Raw genomic sequence first — 14563 nt, forward strand, 5'->3', positions numbered from 1 at the left:
TCAGAACGCGAGCTGGGTGCAGGGTCCCAGGGGAGACAGATCCGAGAGCGGAGAGGAGACTCCGGCCATACTGTGTCCTTCTGATACGTGGAACACCCGCAGGTGACCTCCGGACTCTGCCAGAACCTCTGTGGGGAGATAAAGAGCGGGTTAATGCAGGGTCTGGGGCATCAATGAGGGAGGAGAGAGGAATGAGGAGAGAGAGGAATGAGGAGGGAGAGGAATGAGGAGAGAGAGGAGGGGAGAGGAATGAGGAGAGAGAGGAGGGGAGAGGAATGAGGAGAGAGAGGAGGGGAGAGGAATGAGGAGAGAGAGGAGAGAGGAGAGAGAGGAGGGGAATGAGGAGAGGGGAGAGGAGGAGGGGGAATAAGGCAAGGAGGGAACCACATAAGGTTTTACGCAGGAGGAGAGATTTTATGAAAAGCCATATTCCAACACATGAACCACGAGGTGGCAGTCGTGGGATTGTTTTGTATCCTCTGTTCAGGAGCCACGTCTCCAATCCCCCAAAACCTGTCCAGCTCTGGGTTCAAAGCTACAGCAGAGTAAAGCACCTGTGTTCATGCAGGGGAAGAACTTGTCTGTGGCTCCAGTGTCCAAAATCAGAGCAGAACATGAAATGCCGATCAAAGACCACAAGGCCACAGAAATCAGGCAACATTCGCCTTACCTATAAGCTTCGGGAGGGGAGCTTGACCTTCCCAAAGCAGGAGGGTTCCGTGGAGGGACACGGGGCTGTGGAACGTGGAGGATCCAATCTGAAGGAGGCATGGAGAAGAACCACTCAACCCACCCAGCAGCTGGAGACCACCACAGGACACGGCCAGTACTTCCTCCCCATTCTCAGAGCAATGCAGCGAGGTGACCTGGAGGATGAAATTCACATGAATGAGAGAGAGCAGGGGCTTAGAGTACACTGCTGGCCAGGCAGCCAGAGACCACGCAGGGAGAGACCACGGGGAGGAGAAGTCCTCACCTTGATGCCCAGGTCCCTGGCGAAGAACGTGGCATTAACAAGGTTGAGCCTTTCTTCAGTTCCACGGAGAAGTCCCACGGTCACCGCGGAGCACAGGTACGATCCGGCGTCTCTCAGAGCTTCTCCTAACACCCAGCAAAACAAACAAGACACGTTAGAGGGACCGGTAGCAGAAACGTGGTCTGTGGCACCTGCGGGTTTATTGGAGACGTGATTATCACATGACCTGCCTGTGGAGGACCACAAGGAGACACGTGCCAAAAAGTGACTGTGCCACCATCGGGAGTATACCGTACATGCGTAAAATGGTGAGTGTATGCGTGGGTCCCGTGGGTCCACATGTGTGCGTCACGCGCACGGTGGGGTCATGCATGTTGTTGTATATCATGGGCACCTTGGGGCCAAAGGCCGGCTCACCACTGCATTGGAAGGGCCACGAGCAGTTGTGGCCAGGTAACATCACAGATGGCCCTGCAGGGGAGAAACAAGTGGCTTACCTGATGTGGTCAGCTGAATATCCCCACTGAGTTTCGGTAGCAGGGCTCGGAGGAGAACGCCCAGAGCTTCCCCCAGCTGGATCCAGGGTTTGGTTTTAGGGGAAAATGCCCTGGAGAGGGCAGGTGCATTAACCTGGGGGGCAGACAGAGGGACACGCGTGGTTCAAAAGACATCCCGGAGGTCACTTTTCCCATACAATCCATAAATAATGGCACCATCTGGTGGTAGCCGCAGGTACTGCAGGAACTGGCCGCTGGGTATCGCTGAACCCTTCAATTCCTGAAGGACAGACCGAGGGTCTCAGAGGAGGGAGACCAGAATCGGGGCCAGGGTGAGCGGGGCATGGGACACTCCCAGTGATTTCTGTGTAATCCCAGTCTACCCATCATATATCCGTGTAATCCCAGTATATCCCATCATATAACCTGTAATCCCCAGTATATCCCATCATATATCTGTAAACCCCAGTATGTCCCATCATATATCCGTGTAATCCCAGTATATCCCATCATATACCTGTAATCCCCAGTATATCCCATCATATATCTGTAAACCCCAGTATGTCCCATCATATATCCGTGTAATCCCCAGTATATCCCATCATATATCTGTAAACCCCACCCAGTATATCCTATCATATATCTGTGTAATCCCAGTATATACCGAGACAGACTTACTGCTCCAATCAGCGCTTTGCCTTTGACCAGATCCACAATCTGCAGAGCGATCTCCTCCCCGCAGCGGTTCTGTGCCTCGTTGGTACTTGCCCCAAGGTGGGGTAAACTGATGACCAGAGGGTGGTTAACCAGCGCTTTATCCCTTGGTGGCTCCTGGATTGGAAAGACTGATCTGTAACCCTCTGCTTGGCTGTCACTCGGTCCCCGACATTCACTTTGTCATTAAATCTGTCCGGCTATCACTCACCTCAGTGAATACGTCGAGGCCGGCTCCCCCGCACTGCCCGCTCTCGAGCGCCCGCAGTAATGCCTCTTCATCAATTATTCCTCCCCGTGCACAGTTTATAACCCGCACTCCCCGCTTACACCTGGAGAAGGCTTCGTCGTTAATCAGTCCTGGGTGGGGGTTAAAGGAGAGGATCTCAGAGACACATAACATGGAGGGGACCTGTGGTGGAGGGGAGGAGCGGCGTGTGGCGGGTACCTGTGGTGGAGGGGAGGAGCGGCGTGTGGCGGGTACCTGTGGTGGAGGGGAGGAGCGGCGTGTGGCGGGTACCTGTGGTGGAGGGGAGGAGCGGCGTGTGGCGGGTACCTGTGGTGGAGGGGAGGAGCGGCGTGTGGCGGGTACCTGTGGTGGAGGGGAGGAGCGGCGTGTGGCGGGTACCTGTGGTGGAGGGGAGGAGCGGCGTGTGGCGGGTACCTGTGGTGGAGGGGAGGAGCGGCGTGTGGCGGGTACCTGTGGTGGAGGGGAGGAGCGGCGTGTGGCGGGTACCTGTGGTGGAGGGGAGGAGCGGCGTGTGCCGGGTACCTGTGGTGGAGGGGAGGAGCGGCGTGTGGCGGGTACCTGTGGTGGAGGGGAGGAGCGGCGTGTGCCGGGTACCTGTGGTGGAGGGGAGGAGCGGCGTGTGCCGGGTACCTGTGGTGGAGGGGAGGAGCGGCGTGTGCCGGGTACCTGTGGTGGAGGGGAGGAGCGGCGTGTGGCGGGTACCTGTGGTGGAGGGGAGGAGCGGCGTGTGCCGGGTACCTGTGGTGGAGGGGAGGAGCGGCGTGTGGCGGGTACCTGTGGTGGAGGGGAGGAGCGGCGTGTGGCGGGTACCTGTGGTGGAGGGGAGGAGCGGCGTGTGGCGGGTACCTGTGGTGGAGGGGAGGAGCGGCGTGTGGCGGGTACCTGTGGTGAAGGGGAGGAGCGGCGTGTGGCGGGTACCTGTGGTGGAGGGGAGGAGCGGCGTGTGGCGGGTACCTGTGGTGGAGGGGAGGAGCGGCGTGTGGCGGGTACCTGTGGTGGAGGGGAGGAGCGTCGTGTGGCGGGTATCTGTGGTGGAGGGGAGGAGCGGCGTGTGGCGGGTACCTGTGGTGGAGGGGAGGAGCGGCGTGTGGCGGGTACCTGTGGTGGAGGGGAGGAGCGGCGTGTGCCGGGTACCTGTGGTGGAGGGGAGGAGCGGCGTGTGCACGGTGATGTAATCACACTGTTCCCAGATTTCTTCGAGTGTAAATTGTTGAACCCCGAATTCCGCCGTCACCTCCGGGGGGATCACCGGATCGTAACCGATAGTCTGGGGAGGAAAAGCGAGAGGATTTAATGGGGACAGAAATGGCCGTGGAGAGGAGGAGGGAGTGAACTGCCAAGTCCTAATCTGGGGCCACGTGGGGTCCGTGGCCCCGAGGCAGGCAGCGGGGTGGGGGGTGTGGAGTCACCTTCATCTGGAAGGCCTGCATCCTGACGGCGACCTCCTTTCCGATGCGGCCGAGGCCCAGGACCCCCAAAGTCTTCCCGTGGAGCTCGGAGCCCATAAACTGCCGGACAAAATACAGTCAGTGACACGGCCTTCGGCCCCTCATTCACCCGGCGCCCCCCGATCCGCATGTGTCTTTCCCCGTAGATTGCGAGCTCCTGGGCAGAGCGCTCACCTTTTTGCGGTCCCAGCGTCCTTCCTTCATGGAGGCTGCCGCTTGGGGGATCTGTCTGAAAAGAGAGGCCGGGTTAGAGTGACACGCGGGGCGTCTCTCGGGGTCTCTTCTCTTCTCCTCTTACCTGGACAGGCTGAGGATGAGGCCGCAGGTGAGCTCCGCAGCGCTGATGCTGTTGCCGGTTGGCGTGCTGGAGAGGAGAAGATGGTCACGAATGGACACGTGTGGCCTCAGACGGCACCCATACCGGGCAGGAAAAAGAACCCGGCCAGGGGACCACCGTGAAGCCAACCCCCCCACCCTACACTTACTTCATGACAATGACCCCATTCTTGGTGGCAGCTTCCACGTCCACGTTGTCCACTCCGGTCCCGGCTCGCCCCACCACCTTGAGCCTGGAGCCGGCCTGCAGGACGTCGGCGCCGACTTTGGTCGCTGATCGGACGATGAGCCCGTCATAGTCCTGCAGAGAAGGGAGTGTGAGTGGAGCGGGGGAACCGGCACTCCATCCACGTGGGTAACGAGCACCCGCCGCTCGCACACATTAAGTGAATGTGCCCCCCGCCAAAAAACAACTGTGGCTCGTCTATGGAGGTCAAAACTGCCCCTCTCCCGAGCCTCTGATTGGGGGGCATTAAATAACTGACGGGGGCTATTACATGACTGAATGGGGGGCATTAAATAACTGACGGGGGCTATTACATGATTGAATGGGGGGCATTAAATAACTGACGGGGGTATTACATGACTGACTGGGGGGTATTAAATAACTGACGGGGGCTATTACATGACTGACTGGGGGGTATTAAATAACTGACGGGGGCTATTACATGACTGAATGACATAGGTGCCTGCTGGGACTCTGCCAGTAGTGCTACAAAGTATCAGGGATCCAATCACAGGTTGTCGCTCTACTTGCTACAATGCACAGCCCATTGAGAGGGTGGTAGATAAGTGGCACAGCTTCCCAGGAGAAGTGGTAGAGGGTAATACAGTCAGGGGATTAAACATACATGGAATGGACATACGGCTCCTGAATCTAAGACGAGACCGACGGCTGATTAAGGTCTTCACAGACTAGACGGGGGCCGCCAGGGGCCGATATGCCGGCAGAGTCCGGGTCGAGCAGAGGTACATTTGAAATCAGGTAACAGAGTCCAGTCTCTAAATGGTTAAATTAATATATCGTTTGATTGGCTGATGGGGCCGGATGTTTCTGATGCTGTGTCTGGTTTGCTCCTCTGACTTCATCATTACCCTTTAGATTGAGGTCCCTGTCGTACGCGGTCACATGACAGACACACAGCGAGCCGTCGGCAGGTGGTCACATGACAAGCAGGAATATTTCTACCCCTTCCCCCAAGTGCACAATCAGCAGGTCACCGGGTCCAGAAAAACATGTCACCCCAGACCCGGGGGCCGTCCAACGTGCACCTGCTTCTTCAGTATCATAAAATGTATCTGAAACTTCCAAGACACCGAGGAGAAACCCAGAACCTGCCAGCAGATCGGCCCTCGTCGGCCCGTCTAATCTCTAAAGACTCAAACCTTCATCAGTCGTTGGTCTCGTCTTAGATTCAGGAGCCGTATGTTTCTCCCATGCAAGTTCTACCACTTCTGCTGGGAGGTTGTACCACTTATCTACTGCCGTCTCAATGGGCTGTGCAAAGTACATTGTAGCAAGTAGAGCAATAAGAGGCCTGTGATTGGCTCCCTGATACTTTGTAGCACTACTGGCAGAGTCCCAGCGGGCGCCTATATCATACAGACTGTATACTGACCGGCGGGCCCCTATATCTTCTATAATACAGACTGTATACTGACCGGCGGGCCCCTATATCTTCTATAATACAGACTGTATACTGACCGGCAGGCCCCTATATCTTCTATAATACAGACTGTATACTGACCGGCGGCCCCTGTATCTTCTATAATACAGACTGTATACTGACCGGCGGGCCCCTATATCTTCTATAATACAGACTGTATACTGACCGGCGGGCCCCTATATCTTCTATAATACAGACTGTATACTGACCGGCAGGCCCCTATATCTTCTATAATACAGACTGTATACTGACCGGCGGCCCCTGTATCTTCTATAATACAGACTGTATACTGACCGGCGGCCCCTATATCTTCTATAATACAGACTGTATACTGACCGGCGGCCCCTATATCTTCTATAATACAGACTGTATACTGACCGGCGGGCCCCTATATCTTCTATAATACAGACTGTATACTGACCGGCGGCCCCTGTATCTTCTATAATACAGACTGTATACTGACCGGCGGGCCCCTATAGTTTTTATAATACAGACTGTATACTGACCGGCGGGCCCCTATAGTTTTTATAATACAGACTGTATACTGACCGGCGGGCCCCTATAGTTTTTATAATACAGACTGTATACTGACCGGCGGGCCCCTGTATCTTCTATAATACAGACTGTATACTGACCGGCGGGCCCCTGTATCTTCTATAATACAGACTGTATACTGACCGGCGGCCCCTATATTTTCTATAATACAGACTGTATACTGACCGGCGGGCCCCTATATCTTCTATAATACAGACTGTATACTGACCGGCGGGCCCCTATATTCTCTATAATACAGACTGTATACTGACCGGCGGCCCCTATATTTTCTATAATACAGACTGTATACTGACCGGCGGGCCCCTATATTTTCTATAATACAGACTGTATACTGACCGGCGGGCCCCTATATTCTCTATAATACAGACTGTATACTGACCGGCGGCCCCTATATTTTCTATAATACAGACTGTATACTGACCGGCGGCCCCAATATTCTCTATAATACAGACTGTATACTGACCGGCGGCCCCTATATTTTCTATAATACAGACTGTATACTGACCGGCGGGCCCCTATATTTTCTATAATACAGACTGTATACTGACCGGCGGGACCCTGTATCTTCTATAATACAGACTGTATACTGACCGGCGGCCCCTATATTCTCTATAATACAGACTGTATACTGACCGGCGGCCCCTATATTTTCTATAATACAGACTGTATACTGACCGGCGGGCCCCTATATTCTCTATAATACAGACTGTATACTGACCGGCGGGCCCCTATATTTTCTATAATACAGACTGTATACTGACCGGCGGCCCCTATATTCTCTATAATACAGACTGTATACTGACCGGCGGCCCCTATAGTTTTTATAATACAGACTGTATACTGACCGGCGGGCCCCTGTATCTTCTATAATACAGACTGTATACTGACCGGCGGCCCCTGTATCTTCTATAATACAGACTGTATACTGACCGGCGGGCCCCTGTATCTTCTATAATACAGACTGTATACTGACCGGCGGGCCCCTGTATCTTCTATAATACAGACTGTATACTGACCGGCAGGCCCCTGTATCTTCTATAATGCAGACTGTATACTGACCGGCAGGGCCCTATATCTTCTATAATACAGACTGTATACTGACCGGCGGCCCCTATATCTTCTATAATACAGAATGTATACTGACCGGCGGCCCCTATATCTTCTATAATACAGACTGTATACTGACCGGCGGGCCCCTATATCTTCTATAATACAGACTGTATACTGACCGGCGGGCCCCTGCATCTTCTATAATACAGACTGTATACTGACCGGCGGCCCCTGTATCTTCTATAATACAGACTGTATACTGACCGGCGGGCCCCTGTATCTTCTATAATGCAGACTGTATACTGACCGGCAGGGCCCTATATCTTCTATAATACAGACTGCATACTGACCGGCAGGCCCCTGTATCTTCTATAATGCAGACTGTATACTGACCGGCAGGGCCCTATATCTTCTATAATACAGACTGTATACTGACCGGCGGCCCCTATATCTTCTATAATACAGACTGTATACTGACCGGCGGCCCCTATATCTTCTATAATACAGACTGTATACTGACCGGCGGGCCCCTGTATCTTCTATAATACAGACTGTATACTGACCGGCGGCCCCTATATTTTCTATAATACAGACTGTATACTGACCGGCGGCCCCTATATTTTCTATAATACAGACTGTATACTGACCGGCGGCCCCTATATCTTCTATAATACAGACTGTATACTGACCGGCGGCCCCTATATTTTCTATAATACAGACTGTATACTGACCGGCGGCCCCTATATTTTCTATAATACAGACTGTATACTGACCGGCGGCCCCTGTATCTTCTATAATACAGACTGTATACTGACCGGCGGGCCCCTATATCTTCTATAATACAGACTGTATACTGACCGGCGGCCCCTATATTTTCTATAATACAGACTGTATACTGACCGGCGGCCCCTATATTTTCTATAATACAGACTGTATACTGACCGGCGGCCCCTGTATCTTCTATAATACAGACTGTATACTGACCGGCGGGCCCCTATAGTTTTTATAATACACGCAGACTCAGATGGCACGTATGGCTGTTGATTGAGTCCGCTGGAAGTTTAATCTGGAATGATTCCCCCGCCACACACAGCCTCGCACAGCATTACTACATACAGCGAGTCCTCACCCCGCGTACAGCGTGTGTAATATCAGTGTAAGCGTGTCAGCATACGTGTGCGTGTCAGTGTATGTCAGTGTGCGTCGGTGAGTGTCAGTGTGTGTTACTAACAGTGCATGTCAGTGTGCGTGTTACTGACAGTGAGCGTCAGTGTGCGTCGGTGAGTGTCAGTGTGCGTCGGTGAGTGTCAGTGTGCGTTACTAACAGTGCGTGTCAGTGTGCATGTTACTGACAGTGAGTGTTAGTGTGTGAGTGCGCGTGTCTCTCCTCCCCTCCCCCGCTGTGCAGTCACTTCTCATCTCTGTTGCATCAGACTTTGCAATGAATGAAAAGCTCAGAATTAGCCGCTCGGAAATCCAGCGCCTGCAGAGCATTCCCTGCCTGCCCTCTCCCTGCAGATCATCGCTTCCCTACCCTATCCCTGCAGATGATCGCTTCCCTACCCTCTCCTTGCAGATCATCGCTTCCCTGCCATGTCCCTGCAGATTATCGCTTCCCTTACATGTCCCTGCAGATTATCGCTTCCCTTACATGTCCCTGCAGAGCATTCCCTGCCTGCCCTATCCCTGCAGATCATCGCTTCCCTACCCTCTCCTTGCAGATCATCGCTTCCCTGCAGATCATCGCTTCCCTACCCTCTCCCTGCAGAGCATTCCCCTGCCTGTAAACACACAGATTGCCCCGCATCCCACCTTGATCACGGAGAGCAGCTGCTCGGGAGACAGTCCCGGGGACTCTGTCACCTCGATGCCCCCCTGAGAGCGCAGGATGATGGCACAAGCCGGGGCGAGACTGTCGCTGATCAGAATGCGGCGGATCTCTGAGAGAGACATCGCTGTCACCAATGCAGACGGTCTCTGTGTCCCTGCAATCCCTCTCTCTCTCTCAGTCCCTCTCTCTCTCTGCTGACGGGGCTCTTACTCTCTGCACATTCAGGAGAAATTCCCTGAGATTCTCTGAATCAGTGATTTTCCAAACCATCCCCCTGCCCTCCTCCCGGCTGTCCCTCCTCCCTCCTCCCTCTCCTCTCTCCTCTCTCCTCTCTCCTCTCTCCTCCCTCCTCCCTCCTCCCTCTCCTCTCTCCTCTCTCCTCCCTCTCCTCTCTCCTCTCTCCTCTCTCCTCTCTCCTCTCTCCTCCCTCCTCCCTCCTCCCTCCTCCCTCTCCTCCCTCTCCTCCCTCTCCTCCCGGCTGTCTCTCCTCCCTCTTCCCGGCTGTCTCTCCTCCCTCCTCCCGGCTGTCTCTCCTCTCTCCTCCCGGCTGTCTCTCCTCCCTCTCTCCTCTCCTTTTTTTATTACAAAGGAGGAGAGAAGTCACACCAAGAGACTGGAGTCTAACACGAGAGGGTCAGAGACTGAGATGGAATGGAGAGAAGTTTTAATTAACTGAGGGGTGGATGAGATGAGCAGTACTGGGGGGTTTGATGAGGGGTCTCGGGATGAGGGGTCATGGGAGGGCAGAGGCTGGCCCTGTCTGCAGGCGGAGGGGATTCCAGACGCCTGGCGCTAAATCATTTGGGTTACACATGTGACCAAAAATTATATAATCCCCCAAAATGCCCGAAGCCCTGTCCCATCGCTGGCAAGAGGCGTGTATAGCGGGGATTTATTCACTAAGCCGTGATTTGTAAGCAAGTTGTAGTTTATAGAGGTTCAGCCCTTCTTCATGTAAAGTCATAAAGGGGAACAGATACAGGACCTGATCATCAGCTCACAGCTTAGTGAACAAAGCCCAAAGCACGAGCGCCTCACGCACAGCGACATCTTGTGGAGCGCGAGCGTACTGCAGGATTCCGTTAGCGAGCACATCACACACTCACGCTCGTCTCCACCTCTTTCAAAGTTTAATTAAATAAATGATTGCATTTGATAAAGTCTCTAGTTGCCGTTTTGCGGTACTTCTGCTTCACCTGAGGAATAAGCCCTCTTTATTAATTCAGGGCTATATCCCCAAAGTGCAGTGTCGGACCCCTTTAGGTGCAGAGGTATACCTGCTTTTCAAAATAGAAGATAAACGATACAATGTAACGGATGTTTAAGATGCCAGCAGAAAAGGGGTTAACAGTTCCAATATGCGGAAAGGCTCCTTAACCCCGAATGCCCATATACTCTGCAGGCTACACAAACTCATGCAGGACGAGGAGGAGGATGAGGGCAAGGCAGAAGGAGGGACCCCCCGAACCATTGGCGGTGTCCAGGCTGATGATGGCGGGGGTGAGCTCAAACGCCGGTATGTGCTGCTTGATCCAGACTGAGTACGAGGGGACGTGAGTGTATACGCCAGGGCGGCTGGGGATGGCGCATCCGAAACCCCAGCTCACTATTCCAGCTAGAAGCCATGAGCCATCCCATCGGCACACGAGGGGGCCACCGGAGTCACCCTACGGAGAGAGCAGGAGAGAGACAAGGATGTGAGATAATGTGAGCTGACATGGAGATGCCAAAAACCAGGCACCACTTGGAGAGTGGAAAAAAGTGATTATTATTATCTGGGAAATGCTTTTTGGACCTGGGGTTGCCATATCATCGCTCTACAGAAACCACTGAATCGTGTAGCCTCAGGTCAAAGTCACCAGGAGACAAGGTCCCAGAGTGAAGCCTGCAGGATCCCTTCTCTCTTACATGCTCCTCTCATTAGTTTGTCTTGTACTGATTAGAAGATTAAGGGAAGAGAAGATTAAGGGTTTCCATCACCCCATGGTAGATTTGTCTACCAGGACCCAGGAATCTCCATCACCCCATGGTGGGTCTGTCCACCAAGACCCAGGAGTCTCCTTCACCCCATGGTGGATCTGTCCATGAGGACTACTACTTTGTGTCTGTCTCTGAGGGTATAGGGGTCCCGCCCTGTAGGTCTGTGTGTTTACCTGACATGAATCTTTCTGTCCATCCTTGAATCCTGCGCATATCATATCCCACAGGATGATGGTGACATTGGGGAGCAGAGTGGGGTTGTTCGCGTGGTACATGGCATCACACGTCGTTCGATCTATGATCGGAATTTGGACCTTCTGGAGTGTTTGTGGAGATGGAAGACTCACTGCATGAAATCACCAAGGAATGGGTTAATCCACAAGAAAAGTGACAAAAGTTTAACTAAAGCAGAACAAACGGAGCAGAAGCCATTGATACGCCGGTGGAATTGGATGGACCTTAGCAGAGGCCAGTGGCCTTCAATGGAGTAAAAACATCTTTAGTCAAAGTTGATACCTTTTGTTGGGTCAATACAAACAAAGATATATAGTAACATGATAGTCATGGAATCATGTGAAGAAGGGACCGATGAGGTCCAGAAAACTTAAACCAATAAAAAGGTATCAACGTCGACTAAAGATTTCAAGAAAATGTCTCCAGACTGTTCTTCAACATATTCTAGAATGTCCTGAGAAATCCAAACCCAAAGTGAAGAATTTGCTCCCGGAGTCTCCTGAGCACAGGACCCACCACCGATCTGTACCCACCAAGTGCAGAACGCCTCACCTCCTTGTCGGATGGACCCCCAGCCAGTCACAAAGCAGCTAAGGCCACTCGGGAACACAACGTCTGAAGCGGGGATGCAAACGGGCAGCATGTAGTCCGTGTACGGCACGGGGTTCTGAAGTTTAATGAGGGCAATATCTCCGCTGGATCCTGCCCGCTTGTATGTGGGGTGGATGTAAATGTTGCTGACTTTAGCCATTACCCCACTGGGTACCGACAGCTGGTATGCCCCAAGATTCACGCTATAGTCCGAGGGCAAATACGGCCTGAGGAGAGAAGGAGAAACGTGACGATATTTCATAGGCTCAGGGGTTATTTGTGTCCCCTGCAGAGAGAGGAGCAGACTCCGTGTCACCAAGCAGTGGGAGGAGCAGGCTCCGTGTCACCATGCAGTGGGAGGAGCAGGCTCCGTGTCACCATGCAGTGAGAGGAGCACGCTCCGTGTCACCATGCAGTGGGAGGAGCAGGCTCCGTGTCACCATGCAGTGAGAGGAGCACGCTCCGTGTCACCATGCAGTGGGAGGAGCAGGCTCCGTGTCACCAAGCAGTGGGAGGAGCAGACTCCGTGTCACCATGCAGTGGGAGGAGCAGGCTCCGTGTCACCATGCAGTGGGAGGAGCAGGCTCCGTGTCACCATGCAGTGAGAGGAGCAGACTCCGTGTCACCATGCAGTGGGAGGAGCAGGCTCCGTGTCACCATGCAGTGGGAGGAGCAGGCTCCGTGTCACCATGCAGTGGGAGGAGCAGGCTCTGTGTCACCATGCACTGGGAGGAGCAAATTCCCTCCCCCAACAACAACAAAAATTCTAACCCCTATATATATATATATATATATGACCCCCTAAAAACCAAAAAGCTAATGACCCTTTTCACCTCCACTCATATGTGGTGGGGTTGACAAAATATTAATCCTCAGGTGCATACAGCCAACCAATACCCTACATCCATCCTTCCTGCTCCTGGTGGCATGGTGATGGGGCAATAAAATATCCTAGATAACCCTACCGAAGGCCATCCTGCACATCTTCCTATATACGGTAGGATATGAGGGGCAGACTGCATGTCACCCAATCTTCTGTACCCTCTTTGATACAGGCCTCACTCACTGTATGAAGCAGTGTGCAGCAGTAATGACCCATTGGGTGTCGATCATGGAGCCCCCGCAGATGTGGTATCCACCTTTCCTCAGGCTGACTTGCCACGGCCACTCCCCGTATAGCGCATCTTGACCTCCGACAATCCGGTCTGATGTCAGAGGCTTTCCGCAACCTAAGTAAGAAACAACTGTCAGGGCAATGGCTGGGGCATCAGGGGGTGTCTGGCAGGGTGGGAGGGCCACAGAAGTCTAAAGGCTGGGATGGTAGATGTAGGGAGCCATGGAAAGAAAATACGCAAGTTTGGTAAAGACGACGGCCTTATTGGCAAAACGAACTGCATGCCAGTCTGAGCTTTCGGGGCTACTCAGGACAGGTTTCCTGAAGAAGAAGCCTGTAAAGGTGTCATTGTTACCAAACTCGGTTGGATAATAGAGGAGGATGATCTGATGGCTGGTACATGGGGGGGGTATTTGTAGGATGGGGGCATATTTAGTGGTGTTTACAGATGGGCTGGGGTCAATAATGACAACGTGGAACAACAATGACATAGGGCACCATTTAACCTCATATGATGCTTTCTAAAAGCGGCCACTTACCTGAGTATGATGCTATAAGCGGGAAACCTAAAAGAGAAGGAGAATCGGGGTGTTAATGAGGACCCCAATCCCTGAGCAATATCTGGGCAAATGCCCAAGTCATATAATAAACAGTGATGAGGGGCCCCTACTACTACTGAATAAAAAAGTAAAGTACTCCCCTCACTGAGTGACCAACTCACCGAGACACCTGACTTATTCACAACAAGCAACCCACTCCCTCAATCAGTGACCCCCGACTGAGTGACCCACGCCCTCTACTGAATAAACCAGCCCCCAAGAACAAGTAACTTACTCCCCTCACTGAGTGACCCACTCCAACTCACCGAGTCACCTGACTTATTCACAACAAGTAACCCACTCCCTCAATCAGTGACCCCACCACTAAGCGACCCAGCCGCCCTACTCGGTGACCCACTCCCCCAATGAATGAACCATCCCAACCTACTCTTCTTACTGAGTGACCCATTCCAAGACACTGAGTCACCCGACTCCCTCACAAGTAACCTAGACTCCTCCACTGAGTGATCCAGTCCCCCCGAACAACTTCCACTCATTTAGTGACCCACTCTTTTACACTGCTCCCCACAATTAGAAGAGTGTCCTCCAGTTCTCCACTCTGCTATGCGTGATATAACACTGCTCTTGTTTAGGGTGTACTCTGAGTATTGAGGCTGCACTCACATGAGTAATTTCTGCTCTTATCTAAGGCTTCAGTAAGTATGGCAATACAGCTAAGTAGGTATCACTGGGTACAATAAATGGCAGCTGGCTAGAATAT

General features: G+C 52.8%; 2 protein-coding genes across 2 annotated transcripts in view; both read right to left on the reverse strand.

Moving 5' to 3' along the window:
* LOC149285604 (D-3-phosphoglycerate dehydrogenase-like) lies at window positions 1-9446 on the reverse strand. The gene is made up of 12 exons (XM_089495092.1): window positions 9306-9446; window positions 4371-4522; window positions 4184-4249; window positions 4060-4114; window positions 3847-3945; window positions 3572-3704; window positions 2399-2547; window positions 2152-2304; window positions 1474-1606; window positions 977-1101; window positions 671-866; window positions 1-128 (listed from the first exon to the last, which is right to left on the reverse strand). Exons 1-12 carry the CDS (start codon window positions 9444-9446, stop codon window positions 1-3), a joined length of 1530 nt encoding a protein of 509 aa, XP_089351218.1.
* A 1281-nt stretch (window positions 9447-10727) lies between these two features.
* The window catches only part of LOC149285605 (serine protease 33-like), a 4057-nt gene continuing 221 nt past the window's right edge, over window positions 10728-14563 (reverse strand). Inside the window, exons 2-6 of the mRNA XM_089495093.1 lie at window positions 13783-13809; window positions 13196-13358; window positions 12091-12356; window positions 11478-11650; window positions 10728-10991 (exon numbers count right to left, since the gene is read on the reverse strand). Coding sequence (XP_089351219.1) covers window positions 10728-10991; window positions 11478-11650; window positions 12091-12356; window positions 13196-13358; window positions 13783-13809 — 893 coding nt within the window. The remainder of the gene's footprint in view (window positions 10992-11477; window positions 11651-12090; window positions 12357-13195; window positions 13359-13782; window positions 13810-14563) is intronic.

This window comes from Sceloporus occidentalis, unplaced genomic scaffold, assembly GCF_023333645.1.
Source record: "Sceloporus occidentalis isolate IW3139 unplaced genomic scaffold, rSceOcc1.0.p SCAF_76, whole genome shotgun sequence".
Taxonomy (NCBI): domain Eukaryota; kingdom Metazoa; phylum Chordata; class Lepidosauria; order Squamata; family Phrynosomatidae; genus Sceloporus; species Sceloporus occidentalis.

Coding starts and splice junctions, on each gene's coding strand:
- LOC149285604 (XM_089495092.1), bottom strand. CDS start 9,446: ATGTCTCTCTCAGAGATCCGCCGCATTCTGATCAGCGACAGTCTCGCC. Junction 4,523..9,305: donor AGCTGCTCTCCGTGATCAAG/GTGGGATGCGGG, acceptor CCTTCTCTGCAG/GACTATGACGGGCTCATCGT. Junction 3,946..4,059: donor GACGCTGGGACCGCAAAAAG/GTGAGCGCTCTG, acceptor TTTGTCCGGCAG/TTTATGGGCTCCGAGCTCCA.